Source organism: Oncorhynchus mykiss, chromosome 1 (genome assembly GCF_013265735.2).
Source record: "Oncorhynchus mykiss isolate Arlee chromosome 1, USDA_OmykA_1.1, whole genome shotgun sequence".
Classification (NCBI taxonomy): Eukaryota; Metazoa; Chordata; class Actinopteri; order Salmoniformes; family Salmonidae; genus Oncorhynchus; species Oncorhynchus mykiss.
Window position 1 is genome coordinate 64465614 of NC_048565.1, and position 19613 is coordinate 64485226.

The following is a 19613-nucleotide window of genomic DNA, read 5'->3' on the forward strand; positions in this document are numbered from 1 at the left end:
TGAATTTAGTAGGCTTGAAGTGCAGCCTAACTCAGTTAATATTAGCCTACTGAAACAATAATCAGATCATTAATGATTATCAATGAATACACCAGGTGTTGGAAATGACACAGGACAGCACAACGCCATGATATGTTGGTCATATACCACACCCTCGGGCCTTATTGATTAAATATAACAACCAAAAAAACGACTAATCAAACCATTAACTGCTTACCAAGTAACTATCTAACTACAAGTAACTGAGTAGAAGTGGCAATTATTGGGATCTTCTCCAATGAAGGCAGAATATACTGATGGTTGATGGATGCTCTGTGTTGCACAGGATTGTATAGGAGGGACATTTTCTCACTTGAAACAAAACTTGTTAATCACTCAACAGACGCTCATATCTAGCGTAAAGTGTGTGTTATGCCTTTAGTGGTTGTTTGGTCGGTCACCTAGGCCTATTTTTCATTCTAGCCTACTTACCTATGTTTAGCAAATGTGTAAACAACTCTTCTTGACGCCACTAGAGGGCTCTTCGAAACTATAATCTGGGAATCGTGCCGCTGACATTTTATGTCAAATGGTTTACATCAATGTTATAGTTGACTACGTTTACGTCAACGTTATAGTTGACTAGTTTTTTCCCACAGATTTGTATCAATAATTTAATTCACCCATGAGATATCAAACAATTATAACAATTCATTCAGAAATTAGCCTACGTTTAATTATAATTGTAATTATTTTAATGTCTTTTTTTTTTTTTTTTTTTTTTTTTACATGCAAGGTGATTGGCAGTGATTAAGCACACTTGCTTATTGCATACAGGTTACCCTTGCCAATGCAAACAACAGTCAATTACTTATATTGATGATGATAATAATAATAGTAATAATAATTATAATTAAAATAATTATATATTTCTATATTTCGAATACCTTACATGTAATAATTGTAATATTAATACGTACAGTAATAACAAATTAATGCGTTTACAGGGTGATATAAATAAAATCCCTGAATGTTTGTTTTTTTTATTAATAAGCTGGAAGACTGTCTAAAAATTATGAAATATCATATAAACGTTTAGCCTATAATAAAACTCCATAATAAAGGTCTCCTGTAATTAGTGAAAATATGTTTATGTTAAAGTAAAGATATAGCTAGAGCAGGTTTTAAATCGACGGTGCTGCTAATAACAGATGTATAGATTGGTGTGCACACCAGTGACAGAAAAGTTGGCCTGGAGAATGCATTCCAAAAAGTTAGTTGATAAAAACTGCACATAAAAAAATATCTATAAGTTAATGATGATAATTCGTTTTTCTTACATTATTCTCTGTGCGATTTCAGTTATTCAGTGATTGATTGTTTCCTAATAGCCAAACAGTCACTGGTGTATTGAACTTTCCTATGACGGTGAAAATGAAGGACAGATAAATATTGTTTTCATCACTATTTATGTCCGGTTAAATAGTTAAATAATATATTGTCAATAACATTATATTATCCAATATGGCCTAAAATAAAAAACAATGAAAAAACAAATATCTGAAATCTAATTGTTGTATTATTCATGTTTTTAACACGTTTGAAAAGGTCACAAACTGTAGTCCACTTTTATCTCTTTTCCCCTATATAATTTATAGATAGGCCTGTTGAAATGTGTAATTCTCATCTAAATAAAGAAATGCAGTGCAAAATTGGAAAACCTTTACTTTTCCAAACCCTTAGAATAAGCGTTCTTCACTCTGCTTTTAAATGTCCAAGGTAGATTCGCTGAAGCCTTTCAAATGCTAAGGTAGCCATATTTCACTCTAACAACATTCGCGTCTCCCATAAAATATTAGCGCCGTGGCTTGAAGCAGCACTCAACTTGATGACGTCTTGAGACACGCGCTTTTTTTTCAGTCCAGGTCACATCTCATGATGAAAATAATGAAAAAACAACAATGATAATTTGAGTAATGAAAAAGGTCACATTAGGTCTGTGTTTGTTACACTGTTTAGTTGTCAGTTTGGACATATATAGGGTACCAGGCAAATATGATGCATCTGTGTATCTGATCAGTGACCGTGATACAGATACAATGGCTGATCTAATTTTCTATTGTGTAGGCCAAGTGATACCATCGTTAAGACTCACTTAGCCTATCTATGAGTTTATCTAGACCCGCACACTGAAAAAGAAATATTGACTGTGTCACATTAAACAAAGATAAGGGTACTTTTAAACGAATATTTATTTTTAAAATCTTTTTTTTTTTTTTTTTTACAGCATTTACAGAACATTTCAAGATAACCCCACAACTATGCACCCCAATGAATCCGTTATGGCATCAGAAAAATATCAATTATTGTGGTCAGTTATTTTATCTTGCTCTGAAATAGATTTGATTAATCATTTTCTAAAAGGCAAACTTTAGTTAAGTATGCCTAGTCTATATGCTTGTTATACATCCACAACACATAAAGCGTACTCTATATACTTATTACACATCAACAACACATCGCCTACACACAAAGCATACTTTTCAATTAATAGGCTACTGGATGTGTCTTCTAGAAATGCGTGTAATCTTATCTTCAACCTCCTTCAAATCACTGGTAACAATGAAATCAGTAGGCCCTGCGGCATAATTGTATTGAGTTTAATGATGTAGTCTACTTACATTGTCATCGGTAATGGGTCATAATGTAAATGCATAATTTTAGTCAAATCTTGAAACAATTATTTCTACAGTACGATGCATCATTAATAGTACAGTAATATATTAAATGTATTAATAGTGTGGCTATGTCCAAGTGGCGCATATGAAAAGTAACCGAGTGTGTTCCCTCCAATCAGAGAGCGCTCTCACTCAACATTATCCAATGGGGAAAATGCGTATGCAGGTGGCTGCGCCGTTATCAGTGCATCCCGCTTCACTCACACCATAGCTCGAGTCAATTTACGAAGAAAGCCGACCGTTATGGTCACCATCAAAACCACAAAAAAAACGAAATCAGATCCTCTAACTTCCGAGTGGATTCTCGTTGTGGACGCATGCGGCAAGCTCACTATTGACAGTCTGAATTGGAGAGAAATTTTCGATCAAACTATTGCCCGACAACGCAAGAGAACTTCTCTCCTAAATAAGTGTTTTTGTTTTCGGAAGTGTTCAGTGGCTGCGGTATCCAGGATATACGTCTGAAGCACCTGTAGTGGCCTCTGCTTATCAACCAGTTCAGCACCTTTATATTCCTTTCCTCGGTTTATTGTTATTTTTACTCGAGCGAATTTGGTGGTTCATGCTCTCCAATGTTAGCTGTTGGGCAGATGGATGCTAACCGGCAGAGTGCTTTCGTCCTAGGCAGTACACCGCTGGCAGCATTGCACAACATGACCGAGATGAAGACGTCTTTATTTCCCTACACTTTGCAGAATCATGCGGGCTTCAAGGCGCATTCTCTTACTCATTTGAACTCACAGCTTGCCCTGGGGACACCACATGGAATTAGCGATATCTTGGGTAGACCTATCAACTCAGCTGGACAGCTGCTCTCTGGCTTTCCAAGGATAAACGGCTTGGCCACCACCGCAGGAATGTACTTTAACCCAGCGGCCGTTTCTCGGTACCCGAAGCCCCTGACGGAGCTCCCAGGGAGAGCACCCATATTCTGGCCTGGAGTGATGCAGAGCTCCCCTTGGAGGGATCCTCGAGTGCCCTGTCCTAGTAAGTTCGCTGTCTGGCTGTGTCGAGTGCAAAATGTTATAGAAATGTACAACTTTTCTGTAGGCTGCTCAAAAATGTTTTACTTGTTTAATGCAGACATCTGTTGAATTTGTTGGATAGCTTATTTTGTGCTGCTTCTTGTAAATCACTTTTAATAACTTAACTTATATTAAAGACCTATACATAATTATTCGATGGGCTTTCCATTTATATCGGTTGCTTTTTATAAAATTTTATCAATGTTTTAATTAATGTGAAAGCCTAGCTATGTTAGTCAACACAAAGTCCCTCTCCAGGAGTGAAATCGTGAGAACTGTTTACTACTGATGTTGAAATACTAATCACTGTTGTGTTTACATATTTTTGACTAGACTCTTCAATCTTTTTTGTAGCTCAACAAAACATGATGCTCGACAAGGATGGCAAGAAAAAACACTCCAGACCAACTTTTTCTGGACAGCAAATTTTTGCATTGGAGAAAACCTTTGAACAGACGAAATACCTTGCTGGCCCAGAAAGAGCTCGACTGGCTTACTCTTTGGGAATGACTGAAAGTCAAGTCAAGGTATCTATCATTACTTGAGTTATCCTTTGACATTAATTAAAATGTAATGAAGCCGTTATTTATAGATGATTATCTTAAAATTATTATTGGCATATTTGGCTGTTCTGTGTGTAGTATGCTTTATTATAAGTTATGTTTAACAGGCGTATTATTAGTAGGACTATTATTATTATTATTATTATTGGCAATATGGTTAACATTATTGGTATTAGCCTATGTTGTTATTATGTTGTCATTATTATGCAATTGGAGCTATTAGTTGGCTAACTTCATGTTTAGCAAGGTATTTTCTTGGCTCCGACTCAGATAATTACTTTTATGTTGGAATAATAATTTCTACCTATACTACCAATAATATAATTAGTTATTATTGTATGTATTAAGTGGCTAATTGTATGTTATTCCTTCTCCCAATAGGTATGGTTTCAAAACAGGAGAACCAAATGGCGGAAGAGACACGCAGCGGAAATGGCAACAGCCAAAAAGAAACATGACTCTGAAACTGAGAAGATGAAGGAAAGCTCGGACAATGAGGACGACGACGAGTACAACAAACCTCTGGACCCAAATTCGGATGACGAAAAAATCACGAGACTTCTGAAAAAGCACAAGGCTACAAACCTTTCCTTGATCAGTCCATGCAGCAATAGCTCGGACACCTTGTGATGACATTGAGAACTTGTCGAGAAAAGACTCAAACACTCCACGATGCTTCTAAAGCTAATTTAACCAGGGTATAAATTGTTCAAAAGGAGAGAAAGGGCGCTGATGGGTGGTATGAATGATTTATGTTGTACAGACGAAAATGTGAGATGTATATATTTTTTACTGAGTAAGTTATGTTATTAAACCAATGTAAACAAGAAATGGCAGGCCTTTCCCGCAAATCCCGATAAGCATATACCTTCTCAATATTGTAGCTTAATTTTGTTATATATTGCAGAATAATGTCGCCCATCTCTCCACCTTTACCATTATAAATTCAAGGTACACAATGTATGAATGCAAACGTTGTAAATTATGTAAAAAGCTTGTTTTAACGATCTAAACTGTTTTATTTTATAATTTGAAGGAATTTGTTTCACCTCATCAAACAAAAATAGAGAACTGGATAATCGTTTGTTGGAATAAGAGAGTATCATTGCTTCCGCGAAGATGGAAGAAAAAAAAACTTTGTATTATGAATAAATTATTTAACAAGCGTTTGTTTTTAATATGGAATTTTGTTCCACTTCACTGAAATTACTCTTCATTGACTTAGGCTGCCTACCAATAGTCTGAAATTGATTGGGACCCACTCAATAGCTGAAAAAGGCGGGTATGGTCAATTATATTAATCGGAAACCTGTTATCTTCCTTTATCCAAGACCATCAAAGTAAACCTTGCCCAAGTCGGAATAGCTCAATGTTAGTTGCGTTGGTGAAAGTATAATAGTAAAGTATAATAGTCTTCTGAAACTTTAGTTGTTTTCAAGATGTTACTTTTTTTTAACAACGGCGTTGTGATGGTGGTGATCAGGCCTACAAATGCTAGACCTACTGTATGCATTTACGCATAGCCTAATGAATTGCATAAATATAGTCTACATATAAAATCTAATCATAATTTGCTCTATGTTACAAAAATGAAAATGTTTAGATTTACAAAGCCACATATAACATGGTAACTGGAATGGGGTGTTGTTTAGGTTAACCTATATAGGTTTGCGTCACATCCCCAAATTACAACCTATTATAGTTTAGGCCAATTTATTGTCTGCACTTTAATGTGGATATCATATTTTGAAGAAGAGTATGAGTGTGTAGACTAGCATATCTCGACTAAGTATTTTAGACTTCACACATTTCAGAACAGTTTCGATTTTTTGTTGTTGTTGAACTAACACCTCTGATGTGTAGGTGTTATTAAATATTGGGACATTATACATTTATTCAGGCTTAAAGCGCAATAGGATAATTACATTTCTATAGGCTAATTAAAGCCCTCATTTAATAACCTGCATTTCTGGAACAAATATAATCCATTCAAATATAACAAATATAATTCATTTAACTACATATTGCATTTTGTATGCATTTCGATACACGTTTCATTATTGCTCTATTACATTTCTTGGAGTTATTACATGACTGCACTGGTTCTAACTTTGAAAACAGAATTTGGCCACTTTTCATCATCCATCGTTGTTTTCTGTAGCTCTGCTCCAGTGCCAGTCTATCTGCAATAATCATTGCCTATATCAGAGTAATTACCAACGTGGATACTTTAGGCTGCATGGTTTAACTTGACGTGATACCACGAACTTCACCATGGAAGCACGAGCATCTTTGGAAATATTCATCTTTGAACTTTAATCTTCTTGTGCACATAGCTTCAGTAGGGAGGGTTGTGTCCACTGGCCATGCGTGCAAATTCATCAAGATCCACAAATAAGTAGGCGTTGTCAATAGCATCTTCTTGTGTGGTACAGACGCAATGCTGAAGTGATACATGCGGTGGAATAATGACAAAACACCCATTTAGTTCTAATGGTTTTATTGCTTGAGAACCGCATAATCAACACTAGAGGCCATGCCGTCCATTGGGTAGAATATAATCTCTATCTGCTGAAAGGAGTGAACAAACTGCCGCTTCTCTTAACACGTGACCAGCGGGAAACACAAGCAGTTTTGCCCACGAACCAAATCACACTGTCAAGACAACATGAAGTCTGCAGCAGGCACAAAATCATTTCAACTTGCGGTGATTTAGACGGAAAACTCAAGGAGCAATCTAACGGCTTCACACAGTCTGAGCTCTGTAGTGTAGTAAATTAAATCAATAACAGGAAACGTTCGCTTTTCAACAACAGCCTCCCCTAATTGCAGTTTAATGCTCTAACGAGCGATGAGAGGAAATTATTTGCAACATAGCAATGAAGGCTGTTGAAGGCTACATACAAAATTAAAAAGCAATTCTCTCAAGTCTTTCCTGCCTTTAGCGTTTTTTTTAAAGTTTTTTTTTTTACAATGTTAAATCAAGGCCTTTATCTATCAGTTGGACTGGTGTATTTTATGTTGACTTTTCACACTTCATTTTGTGTATACTTGGCACCATAATGCAGTAAAAAAAAGAAGAAAAAAAAGACCTTGACATTTTTTAAAGAATACCAAAGCCTATCTAAAAACATCACATTCAGAACCATAATATCATTACATAGAAATAAGTTAGAATAATAATAATGTGAGTGCTATATATGAAACAATCTTATATACTTGCATGGTCTATGGCACTGCTTAAAACATAATTGGATACACTATAAAGTATGAATCATGTTGGCTAAAAAGTGTTTGTTTTTTTCTCACTTGTAATGATAGATTCAAAGGAGCCATATTGTCTCCATATACTTCATAACAATTTTGTTAAGAATGATAAATTCTCTCTTTAAAAAGTACAGTATATAAAATGAGATTCAGCTGATGCGTGAGGCATGGCAGTGTGTTAGGCACACAAGTCAGCAACGACAAAATAAAAATGAAATAAAAAGTAATTGAAATGAACCCGAAAATATGTTTCTATTCTAAATAGTGGGACCACAAAGTTTGGTCAGAAGAGTGACAATGGCACTAAAACCATCAACAACTCCATGTGAAACTGTCCAATGTACAAATAAACCTAACAATATAGATATACTATTTTTTTTTTTGCATTGCACTTTTTAAAAACATCTTACATACTGTATGGAAGTAGCTTCTATACATAGAGACATACCTACAATTGCAAGTATGGTATCTAAAATAACGTAGTTAAGACTGATTTCTACTAGAGTTTTGGCAACAAGGCTGTAAAATAGTTTTTTTCCTTCTTCCGGGGGAATGGGGTGCGCGTAGCAATGGTAAGGTCAGTGAGGTGTGTCTTATCTCAAACGTCTCTCGGGTGGGAAGTCCAGATACTGATGTGTTGTGTGGAAAAACAACAGCTTGTATGGATGAAGTGTTAGAACGACTGCAACTGGTCAGCACTGCTGAACAGTCTGTATAGGGTCTTCCGTGTGTGTGTTTGTGTGTGTGTTGGTGTCCAACTCTTGGTTCTTATCACAGAGGCCCTTCAGGCAGAGATCTTCTCCACCCTTTGGCACCACTTCCCTGACAAAACATACACACACACACACGCCATGAGAATACTGCATCAGCATCAGGCCATGTGTTACACAAAGGAACAAAATATGCAAAAGATGAAGGACGTGAAAGCATAATAATAAATATATTATTATTAATCATTAATAACAGTAAAAAGCAATAATAACAATCATTTATTCATAATAATAAAGAAAAAATATTTACCACGACATCACTGCACGTTACAACACTTGTGCTTATTTGCATTAGGTTTACCTGCCCCGGCTGTTAATCGAAACGACAGGTAGACAGGCTGCCAGACAGACAGACAAAGAAAGACAAATAAGACAGTTAGCAACAGTCCTGCCCTGAGTGGAAGGGCCAAAGGCAAGGGGGGCAATTCAAGTTTAAAGCCCACTATCTCCCTCTCACACACACACACACACACACACACACACACACACACACACACACACACACACACACACACACACACACACACAACCATCCATTACACACAGCCTAAACTCGCATACCAAGGGGTGCACATATTTCCTCCTGCAAGCAAACTACATTGGACCTTTTAAAAAAAAAACATAGCAGAATGTGATTTTAGCGGGTGCGTGTGGTTCTTGGCCTAGGTCTGGTGGAGTCTGTTTCACTGCCCCGGTCACCTCACACACACACTACTGTCCAGTCCACAGTATGTAATGATGAAAGACTGAGGACTTCAGCTTCAAGGCACCTCTCTCGCTCTCTCTCTGTCAGCTTAACAGCCACTGCCTAACATTGCAGACTGGACGGACTGCGTTAAATACTGTCTATATAGTCAGCATGACAAAAGAACCTCTGATCACAATATGACTGTTCACAGCCAACTTTTGGTTTCACTATAGACACATGCAGAATGTGTTCATAAGCAATTGCAGTAATAGGTCAATGGAGTACTAGTTTTTTGGTTATGATAAGGTAAGGTAGTCGTACTAATCTAATTTACGAGTCATATTCTTCAAAATCAGGGACAATACGGAATAACATTAATTGAAAATGACTGGAAACCCTACATTTCAATAGTGCAAACTCTTAGTTTTCAATTGAAACAATAGAACGTGATGAAATAATGTACTTGATCTCACACAGCCAAATCACACACACAAATCCATGCAGACAGACAAAACACACGCCCAAAAACAGGCACAACACAATTACAACCCAGAAGTGGGCTAGGCCTGTGATGTTACCTTGTGGTCCCCCATGCAGACATTGGGCCCTATATTGTCGTAGACCAAGTATTTCTCCTCATTTTCAGGCTGAGAAAAAAAAGGCAAGACATTAACACAACGCTGAATACAGAGTAGTATAAACATGTAAACAAACAATAAACATAAATGAGAGAGACAATATTCCTACCAGAGTGCAAAATAATTGTATTTGTTGCCATTTTGAGGTAAACATTTGTTTATTTTGTTAAAATTGAACAATGTTACTAGTTGAATCTTATTATCTTAGACATTTCGTGAGCTATAAGTAAATCTGGTCCTAAAGTATTAGCCTACCCCTAAATGCATATGCCTTCTTTATAACTAACAACAGGGTTTAAATAGTGTTAAATACACCTTTACAACTCAATATTGCACCATTTCCTTGAAGATTGAATTGAGTGAGTAGACGTGAACTGTGCCAAGACCATATTTACCTCCCAAACAAATGCACTCATTCAGTATATGAATGAATCATGTTCCATATCTCACACAAAGGAAGTGTCAAACACAGACATTCATCTCAGGCCTAGAGTATAATAAATCATATTTATCTGGTAGAACTAAATCCTTTTTAAATAGTCAGAGCGGTCAGCTGTGATTAGGTGAATAACAGCGCCACTTGAGAAGTAACACAAGAGTAGCTTCAGAATGGGCCATAAACTTAAATCCAAATTAACTTCAAACCAATCCTGCTAGTCTAAGGTCACCGGTGCGCTGGCGTGCACCTCACGGTGGGGTACCTCACTCCGACTCTCTGAGGGGCCACGCTCTAGCACTTTCCCCAACCGCCTGCCAAATGCCTGAGTTGCTGCAGACAGCCCTGGATACATTCATCACATACAGACTTGATAATTTACAAAGGCAGCATAAAACTGTGGATTTTCGGCCTGCATAATCTTTAGACAGATAAACAAATTACCAGGGCCCTCCTGCAGAAACAGAGCGCTCGCTCCGCTGAGCATTCATTACCACGCTTCCACACTTCGGCGCTGTGCCGCGAAGGCGGCGGGCAACCTTTGGCGTGTTAGGGCTCGGCAAGCAGAAAATAACATGATGGCGAGTTAACCGACCGTGCCATGATAGATGATGCCACTCGGACGCCTGTTTACAGGCCCATGTCTCAACAATCTGTAACGCTGCCCGGGGGTGACTGAGTGTTTGTGTGTGTCTGTGGTGTGTGTGTGTCTGCTCAGTGCATCATCAGCCAGTCTGTGAACATTTTAACATAAGGAGACTCAGCCCGCTCCCTTAATTCTAAACAATTAACCTGTAATTGAGAAAGTCAATCAATTGTAGAACTACTATTTATAGAAACAATTGAAAGGCTTTTTGGTGGCTCTTAAATTTTTTTTTTTTTTTAAATGACGAGGGCAAGCGTTTTGGAAAGGTGGATAGGCCAAACCTTCCTGTATAGCCTCAGTAGATGAGGACAGAAAAAAAGGACTAATTTGTTCAGGACAAAGGAAAGCCAACTTCCTCCTCCCGCCTGTGTACTGGGGCTCAAAGATGTGTGTGGCTGTGAGCAGACTCACACTGTGGAGTGGACTACTGTACTGCGCTGTTATCCCGGAGACCATCAGATAAATGGCAGGCACTGCTACAGAAGAGAAGTGCTATTGTTGAAGAAGGGATTGCTCTGGTGTTGTGGTCAATAAAGGGTCTCTCCTCTCCATGGACAGCCGGCCAGTTTCTCCCCATACAGGGTCATGTTCAATAGTGCACACCGTTGGAAAGCGTTTTGCAACGGAAAGCAAAAATAGGCGTTTTCATTTAGGACAAGTTCAGACAGTATCTCTCTGTTTTACCCCCATTTCTAACCATTTTCTACCTACTGAACACCTGCCATGCCATGTCGATGTGGCTGCCTTCACTTAAATCGAGAGCTGGCCTAGTCTCATTAATCACATCAGATGCCTTCCAACAGTTCTCTTGTCAGGGACTATCTCCAATTTAATCAAGTGTGAGAGTGCATTTTCAGACAAAACACATTTTTCCTCTTGTCACCTTAAAAACCACAGTAATCAAATAGGTGGAGAAACGTAGTCTATTCATTGGGCTGATTAAAGGAAAGATGGGACATCTGAGTGTAAATTGAAATGACAGATTTATACCCACTCCTTTGCTGACAACTGCAACCAACAGGGAAAATAGAAAAAAGGATGCATTTGTCAAAGTTGTAGTATCATGGAAAATGGTAAGTTAGGCTGATAGCCTCCAGTATCTATCTATGCAGCAATAGTCTATGTGCTGGGGGGCTAGGGTCAGTCCGCCCGCCCTCCCTCCTTCCCTCTCTCCACCCAGAGGACCTGAGCCCTTGGCTGTCCCCATCCCCAGTCCACCTGGTCGTGCTGCCAATCCAGTTTTTATGCTGTCTTGCCTGTGGCTATGGAACCCTGACTTGTTCACGAGGCGTGCCATCTTGTCATTCTGCCGCTCCAGTTTAAACTGTTCTGCCTGCGGCTATGGAACCCTAACCTGCTCATCGGACGTGCTACCTTGTCCCGGACCTGCTGTTTTCGACCATCTCTCGCTCTCCCTCACTACCGCAGATGCTGTCTCGACCTCTGAAAGCTCGGCTATTAAAAGTCAACTGACATTTGACTTGCTGACAACCACTTATTTGACCCTCTCGGTCATCTATGAATGTTTGAACATCTTGAAGAACGATCTGGGCTTATAACGGCCATGTACTGTGATAATCTCCACCCAGCACAGACAGAAGAGGACTGGCCACCCCTCAGAGCCTGGTTCCTCTCTAAGTTTCTTACTAGGTTCCTGCCTTTATAGGGAGTTTTTCCTAGCCACCGTGCTTCTACATCTGCATCGCTTGCTGTTTGGGGTTTTAGGCTTGGTTTGTGACATCTGCTGATGTAAAAAGGGCTTTATAAAAACATTTTATTTGATTTTTATTAGTAAACATGTTAGGAAATGAACTTTGTGTGGTTGCCAAGTGTTAAAGAGGTATTATAAACAGTTTTGTATTATCCAACCCCAGGGTACACTTCTCCAGCTTCGCCATGTTCTCTAAACGTCATAGCCAGACGGGAACAGCAAACAACTGGGGAAGACAACAGTCTGGAGCCCAAACTGGTGCTGTGCTGACAGAGAGGGGCGGAGGTGGCAGATTGGTTGATAGTTTACAATGCCTCTCCTGGATTTGGGCAGGGTGGTGGGCCACAGCTTTGGGCTGCGCCAATGTGTTGACTCTTGAGAATGAGTAGACAGAGGGAGCACAAGAGCTCCAGCTTTATAGAGCCATTATGGCCCAATGGCACTCGATAAGATCTGGGATATATATACTGTCTGTGAAGACAACTGGGCTTAACTCTCCGGATGAATATTCACACACAGTACATTCCTCCATCTGTGATAGAGGGATAGCGTTATAGTAGATTCCCATAGACCAAGGGTGTGAAGACATCCCAGATGGCAATCCAAGATTCTACATGTTGATTCAGAAATAACCACAGGGTGATGGTCTGCCACTGACTGTTATTGGCCAGACGTCGTGTGTATGCGAAGGCTAGGTCTCTGGCTATATATATATACAAGGTTAAACTCACCTTTAAGGCTAGGTCTCTGGCTATATATATACACAAGGTTAAACTCACCTTTAAGACCAGGTCTTTAGCTGTAGCAGACATGAGGACACGGTCACACCAGGCAGGGCATCTGGTGTCCATGTACTGCTTTCCCTGACTGCTGTCTTCACTGTACGGATAACTGTGGAAACAAACCCCAAAACACAACCATCAGTAACATACGGTTCGTAGAACAATGGTCCATAAAAGACAATTCTGTGTATTCTAATGTAGATTGTGTAAAAAGGTATAGCTAACAAATGGGTTTAGTTTTGCAAATTGAGTTTCTAAGTTTGGGGCTAAAGCACAGAAGAGGAGAAAACACCAATTAGATACACAGCTTTGACTTTCTGGAAATACTCTTTCGAATGAACACACATGGAAGGATGGCTCAATCAGAGCAAACTTGTGAGGAAAGAGCCATGCCAACTGTACAGGGTTTGACTATCTCGCTGCGGAAGAAGCTGAGTGAGTATGTGAGTGTGATCTGTAGGGGGAGAGAAAGAGGTAGAAAAAGAGAGCAAAAAAGAAAGAGCCAGAGCAGAGGGAGTTTCAGTCTCCGTGTTCTCTCTCTCTCTCTCTCTCTCTCTCAGAAATGTACAGCAGCTACATCCTTATGTAGCCATCAAAAAGAGATTAGTGCTGTGGCAAATGGCCAAGTGAGATTGTATCTGGTAACGGGAGGAACAATCGGATGATTTAAGTAGCCGGGCCCGCCGGGAAGCCCATCGAACCGATACAGATTTACATTGTTGGAAATTCAATTTGGCCCTCCAGCTCATCAAACTGCATCAGATTTACATGCCACCAATCCAATTTGTTTGCGGAGCTCATCAGGATAGGAGCGGCTTTACATACTGTAATACCAATCCAATTTGTTCCTTCAGTGCTACACACAGGGGCTCACCGTGGCGTAACACAACATGCGTTCGCCCGGGGCCAGAAAAACTCATGACAAAATAACCACAGCCGTCCTATATTATCCAAAGCACTATTGTCAAGAAGCTTGGGTGAAGACATAATAAGACTTGTATCTGGGATTACATACTGTAAATGTCATGTGTGATTATTCTGTTTCTGTGTGTCTCTGTGTGCGTGTGTGTGTGCATGCATATGGGGGTGTTTCACTATAATGTAATGACTTGGAGAACCCTCCTAGTATTCTCCAATCAGTCAGTCAGATGGGTCCATCTGATGAAATATTTGTGTCCTGTTAACACACAGCTAAGACACATTTACCTAGCTAACTAGTGGCTGCGAGTACACACACAGGCACCTCCTTAGGCCAATCAGCCATGCTGTGCAAAGCAGGCCAACATACACTGTCACATGGCAGCCATGAAGGCAGAGTGTGTTACTCTCAGGCAGCCAGGCAGGGAACCAACTGGGCAAACAGAGGCCTGGTAAACACCCCCCTGACGCACACACGCATACGTGCACACGTGCGCACACATACACAATGCACTGGGACAGCTGCCACAGCACAGGGGGCAATGTTACAGTTGTGCCATGGCGACCAGTGTGACACACAGACTGTGAACTATGGGACAGTGGCGGAGGGGGGGGGGCACATCCGGCCAGCACACAGCACCCCCCGCTGGGTGAACAAACAGGCCTGCAGAGGGCTCCTTACAGGCTCCTTACAGAGCACACAGCCTCCAATTAGCATGAATGGCACTTTAAGCATGTGGAAATGCAGCAGGTTTTTGGTATGCTAAAGACGGGATGAAGGATGGGTCCAGAGGATGAAAGTATTTCAGAGGGATAAAGAAGAGAGGGGATAAAGAGGGCTCAGAGAGAAAAACAGAGTGCTGATGGAAAAGGGCAAAGTCATCAAAGTGGCTGGGGATCAAGCCATCTTCAGGGGTGGCCTAGCTACAGACTCTTCATTTAGTCCATACAGTGAACTGGCCCTAGATTACTATGCTATCTCTCTATTGTAAGGGAAATATAAAGGAGTACTCAACCTCTCATAGCAAATGGCTATGGAGCACATTAAAAAAACAAAACCACTATCACTGTTTCTGATGATAAAATAGCAATCTTAAAAGATTATTAATCTTTGTATAAAACGATGAACAATACTCAACAATGGCAATTAAACGATTAACTGTGAGGCAGTCTTGCACTCCTCTTCCTCTTCCTTTCTCACCCCACCCTCCAATGGCCCCAATTGAGATAACAGGTCCTAATGCAACAGCAAACACCAGAGTGGCGGCTTTGGGGAGTGCTGTGTGATTAATGTGTCCGATTAAGGCGCTCACAAAGTTATCTGAAAGCAAACGGGGCGAGTGGGCGTACGGGCTGGAGCTCCTATCGGGCACTTATTGCCCGCAGCAAGACTAATTACACTAATTAATGGGGCCGAGCTGATAAACTCAACAAATCTCCCACCTGTGTGTATGACAGTGTCCCATGCTCGTTGTGAGACAGAGCCTGCGCATGCAAGCACATGCACGAGCACCAGTCCGTTGGCCAAACTTCTGTCCCTCAGGCAGGCTACTGTGGTGGTACTGCACCTGGCTCCATAGCAAATGGAACAGCTGCACCCCCCAATTTTTTTACTAGAAAATTACCATGATCCATTAGGTAATTTGTAATTTTCTGTGTTTATTTTTTTTGTGATCAAATGTTTTTATTATTTTTAAATAAGGTACACAAAACAGGTACACATGGACAGATTAACGAGTGACAATACGGAACAAGACAAACATTTACCAACCAGGCGCCAGACTGAAGTATGTTGTGAGATGATAGGGCCACATTTTGAGTTTGCAATGTTTGAGCGGGATATCAGACTGGATTATGTCTCGGAGTCTGTAAGGGGCAACTCATTTCCCCCTCCATTTCAATGACGAGCAACGTGTTGAGCTAGTCTGCATTAACATAGATGTGTCCATTTGATATATGATATAATAATTAACAGAATGCATTTTGCACCCTCTCCCCAGACGCCTCAAGTCGAACGGCTTCGTCCACGCAACGTTTTGCATTGCTCCTGGCAACACAGTTGTGGTTCAGTGCAGTTAGAAAGCACGCGTCGCACCACTGATGTTTGAAATGAAAAAGCACCTGCAAAAGAAACGTGTTTATCTATTTTATTGTGCTGTTATATTCGTATCGTTGTCCGATGGTGTTGGTCCAGGGGTGTTGTTGTTACATACGGTATAATTTGACCTGCGATCAACCAATAGCAAATTCACTGTATCGTTTCACTTTCCATGTGAGAACCATGATGAGCATGGGCATCTCCGATTTGGCTTCGCTGTAGCGCAAACTTTGACTATGAGTAGCCGTCCATCAGCCTACCAAAGGTTGCACCTTGGCAGAAAACTGCATGTCCGGTAGCTCGCGGGCTGTCAATGAGTAGCTCTCGCAAGTAGACAGTGAGAAATATTCAGTAGGCCTAATATTACGTGATTAAATCTGAAATAATTCTCCTCCCCAAACTGTTTACAGGCAATTAACACCATTCAGCATTTTTGCGATATATTTTCCCAACTTCAATCGGTTAAATCACATTGTTAAACCAAATGAAAAAACACAGGATATTTGTGTCTGGATAAAACAGTTCAGCTTATGGGCCTGGCTCCATGAGGGGGCAAAAGGGGACTTAGCCCTCTCAGTTGAATATTTTGCCACCTCATTTCTTCCCCCCATGTCCCTATAAAAAAATAGCTAAAAAGTTCAAAAGATTGCGTGACAGGTTGCCGCGAAATCTGTATCTCTGCTGCGCTGTGTCAGCACCATGGACAGAGCGTGTGTGTGTGTGAAGCGGGCCTATAAAAAGCCACTGGACGGACGGGTTTCCATGGGTTTCCATAAAAAGCACTGTTTGTTTGTGGTAGGCTATGTGAATAACGTAAAAACGCCACCGTCATTTTTGATTTATAAGGAATGGGTCAAATTTACAGTTCAAGCTGCTTCACCCAATTCATCACCACTAGAGTTTAGTTAGCTTCTTAGCTAGCTGTATAAGGCGTTAATGTTATTAGCCTAGAGTGTTTAGCTCTAACCAGCTAATCTGCCACAATGGATATCAGAAAACAAATCACACAGAGGCCGCCACCAAGCCCAGCAGCGATGATGCTGCCGAGCTCTCTGTGAAGTGCTTACCCCCCTTCCACAAGTGCCGCCAGGATAATGGCTCCACATTCCCCTCCAACTCCGACTGTTCCTGACGATCTTGGAACAGAGACAGCAAGCCCAGGGTTAGCCTAGAATTCTACCCTAGCCACAGGTTTTCTGTCCAACAATGTCAATTTAAGAGTAACTGGTTCATATGACCAGAGTAGCTGCAATACTCAGTTACTGCAGATGCACAATTTTGGTTCCCATGTCAAAAGTTCTGTATTGGGTCCAATGCTAACGCAGACAAAGCCTTCATCCAAGGCAGATATTCTGACTAGAAGCAAGCAAAAGATTCGGAAGGCCCGCATCACGCAAGGAGCATTTGAAATTAGAGGTTGACCGATTAAATCGGAATGGCCGATTAATTAGGGCCGATCTCACGTTTTCATAACAATCGGAAATCGGAATTTTTAGACACCGATTTGGCCGTTTTTTTTTTTACACCTTTATTTTATTTAACTAGGCAAGTCAGTTAAGAACACATTCTTATTTTAAATGACGGCCTAGGAACGGTGGGTTAACTGCCTTGTTCAGGGGCAGAACTACAGATTTTTACCTTGTCAGCTCCGGTATTCAATCTTGCATCAGTTAACTAGTCCAACGCGCTAACCACCTGATTACATTGCACTCCATGAGGAGCCTGCCTGTTACGCGAATGCAGTAAGAAGACAAAGTAAGTTGCTAGCTAGCATTAAACTTATCTTATAAAAAACAATCAATCATAATCACTAGTTAACTACACATGGTTGATGATATTACTAGTTTATGTAGCGTGTCCTGCGTTGCATATAATCGATGCAACGCAGGGGGATGATTTAACAAAAGCGCATTTGCGAAAAAAGCACAACCGTTACTGTACCTAACCATAAACAACAATGCCTTTCTTAAAATCAACACACAAAGTATATATTTTTAAACCTGCATATTTAGCTAAAAGAAATCCAGGTTAGAAGGCAATATTAACCAGGTGAAATTGTGTCACTTCTCTTGCGTTCGTTGCACGCAGAGTCAGGATATATGCAACAGTTTGAGCAGCCTGGCTCGTTGCGAACTAATTTGCCAGAATTTTACGTAATTATGACATAACATTGAAGGTTGTGCAATGTAACAGGAATATTTAGACTTAGGGATGCCATCCGTTAGATAAAATACTGAACGGTTCCTTATTTCACTGAAATAATAAACGTTTTGTTTTCGAAATGATAGTTTCCGGATTCTACCATATTAATGAACAAAGTCTCGTATTTCTGTGTTATTATGTTATAGTTAAGTCTATGATTTGATATTTGATAGAGCAGTCTGACTGAGCGGTGGTAGGAACCAGCAGGCTCGTACGCATTCATTCAAACAGCACTTTCGTGTGTTTTTCCAACAGCTCTTCACTGTGCTTCAAGCATTGCGCTGTTTATGACTTCAAGCCTATAAACTCCCGAGATTAGGCTGGTGTAACCGATGTGAAATGGCTAGCTAGTTAGCGGGCGCGTGCTAATAGCGTTTCAAACGTCACTCGCTCTGAGACTTGGAGTAGTTGTTCCCCTTGCTCTGCAAGGGCCGCAGATTTTGTGGAGTGATGGGTAACGCTGCTTCGAGGGTGGCTGTTGTTGATATGTTCCTGGTTCGAGCCCAGGTAGGAGTGAGGAGAGGGACGGAAACTATACTGTTACACTGGCATTACTAAAGTGCCTATAAGAACATCCAATAGTCAAAGGTATATGAAATACAAATCGTATAGAGAGAAATAGTCCTATAAATACTATAACTACAACCTAAAACCTCTTACCTTAGAATATTGAAGTCTCATGTTAAAAGGAACCACCAGCTTTCATATGTTCTCATGTTCTGAGCAAGGAACTTAAACGTTAGCTTTTTTACATGGCACATATTGCACTTTTACTTTCTTCTCCGACACTTTGTTTTTGCATTATTTAAACCAAATTGAACATGTTTTATTATTTATTTGAGGCTAAATCGATTTTTATTGATGTATTATATTAAGTTAAAATAAGTGTTCATTCAGTATTGTTGTAATTGTCATTATGTCAAATAAAAAAGTAAAAAAATTGGCTGATTAATCGTTATCGGCTTTTTTTGGTTTTCCAATAATCGGTATTGGCGTTAAATCATAATCGGTCAACCTCTATTTGAAATACATTGCACTGTAAAAAGAAAACAAGTTCGGAGTGCTATGGAAACTGAGGTGTCAACACTTGTTAATGACAGGCAGCTGGCAAGAACTATTTTCCCACTTTGACAAACGTGATCAGTCAGCACA

The 19613-nt window shown here is 40.1% G+C and overlaps 2 protein-coding genes across 6 annotated transcripts in view; one reads left to right on the plus strand and one right to left on the minus strand.

Moving 5' to 3' along the window:
- The first annotated feature begins 2909 nt into the window (after positions 1-2909).
- LOC110526877 (homeobox protein Nkx-6.2) lies at positions 2910-5471 on the plus strand. Of its 2 annotated transcripts, none has more exons than XM_021608067.2 (3): positions 2910-3704; positions 4076-4269; positions 4687-5471. In XM_021608067.2, exons 1-3 carry the CDS (start codon positions 3290-3292, stop codon positions 4933-4935), a joined length of 858 nt encoding a protein of 285 aa, XP_021463742.2. In that variant the 5' UTR covers positions 2910-3289; the 3' UTR covers positions 4936-5471. The 2 variants fall into 2 exon arrangements, with proteins under 2 accessions (XP_021463742.2, XP_021463747.2); XM_021608072.2 differs by having other exon boundaries at positions 2911-3704; positions 4097-4269.
- Positions 5472-6788: 1317 nt separating this feature from the next.
- LOC110526894 (inositol polyphosphate-5-phosphatase A) overlaps positions 6789-19613 on the minus strand; it is a 263180-nt gene continuing 250355 nt past the window's right edge. The window contains exons 13-17 of one of the 4 annotated variants that reach the window (XM_036982718.1): positions 17327-17395; positions 13241-13352; positions 9609-9677; positions 8644-8680; positions 6789-8394 (exon numbers count right to left, since the gene is read on the minus strand). In XM_036982718.1, the coding sequence (XP_036838613.1) occupies positions 8357-8394; positions 8644-8680; positions 9609-9677; positions 13241-13352; positions 17327-17395 (325 nt within the window). In that variant the 3' untranslated portion in view covers positions 6789-8356. Of the gene's footprint in view, positions 8395-8592; positions 8681-9608; positions 9678-13240; positions 13353-17326; positions 17396-19613 lie in introns of all 4 variants that reach the window. The other 3 variants (XM_036982713.1, XM_036982729.1, XM_036982722.1) reach the window with 3 other exon arrangements.

Bases quoted from the DNA above. Each gene is read 5' to 3' on its own strand.
- LOC110526877 (XM_021608067.2), top strand. From the start codon at position 3,290: ATGTTAGCTGTTGGGCAGATGGATGCTAACCGGCAGAGTGCTTTCGTC. The intron at 3,705-4,075 runs GTAAGTTCGCTG...ATTTTTGACTAG, and splicing joins TCCTCGAGTGCCCTGTCCTA to ACTCTTCAATCTTTTTTGTA. The intron at 4,270-4,686 runs GTATCTATCATT...TTCTCCCAATAG, and splicing joins TGACTGAAAGTCAAGTCAAG to GTATGGTTTCAAAACAGGAG.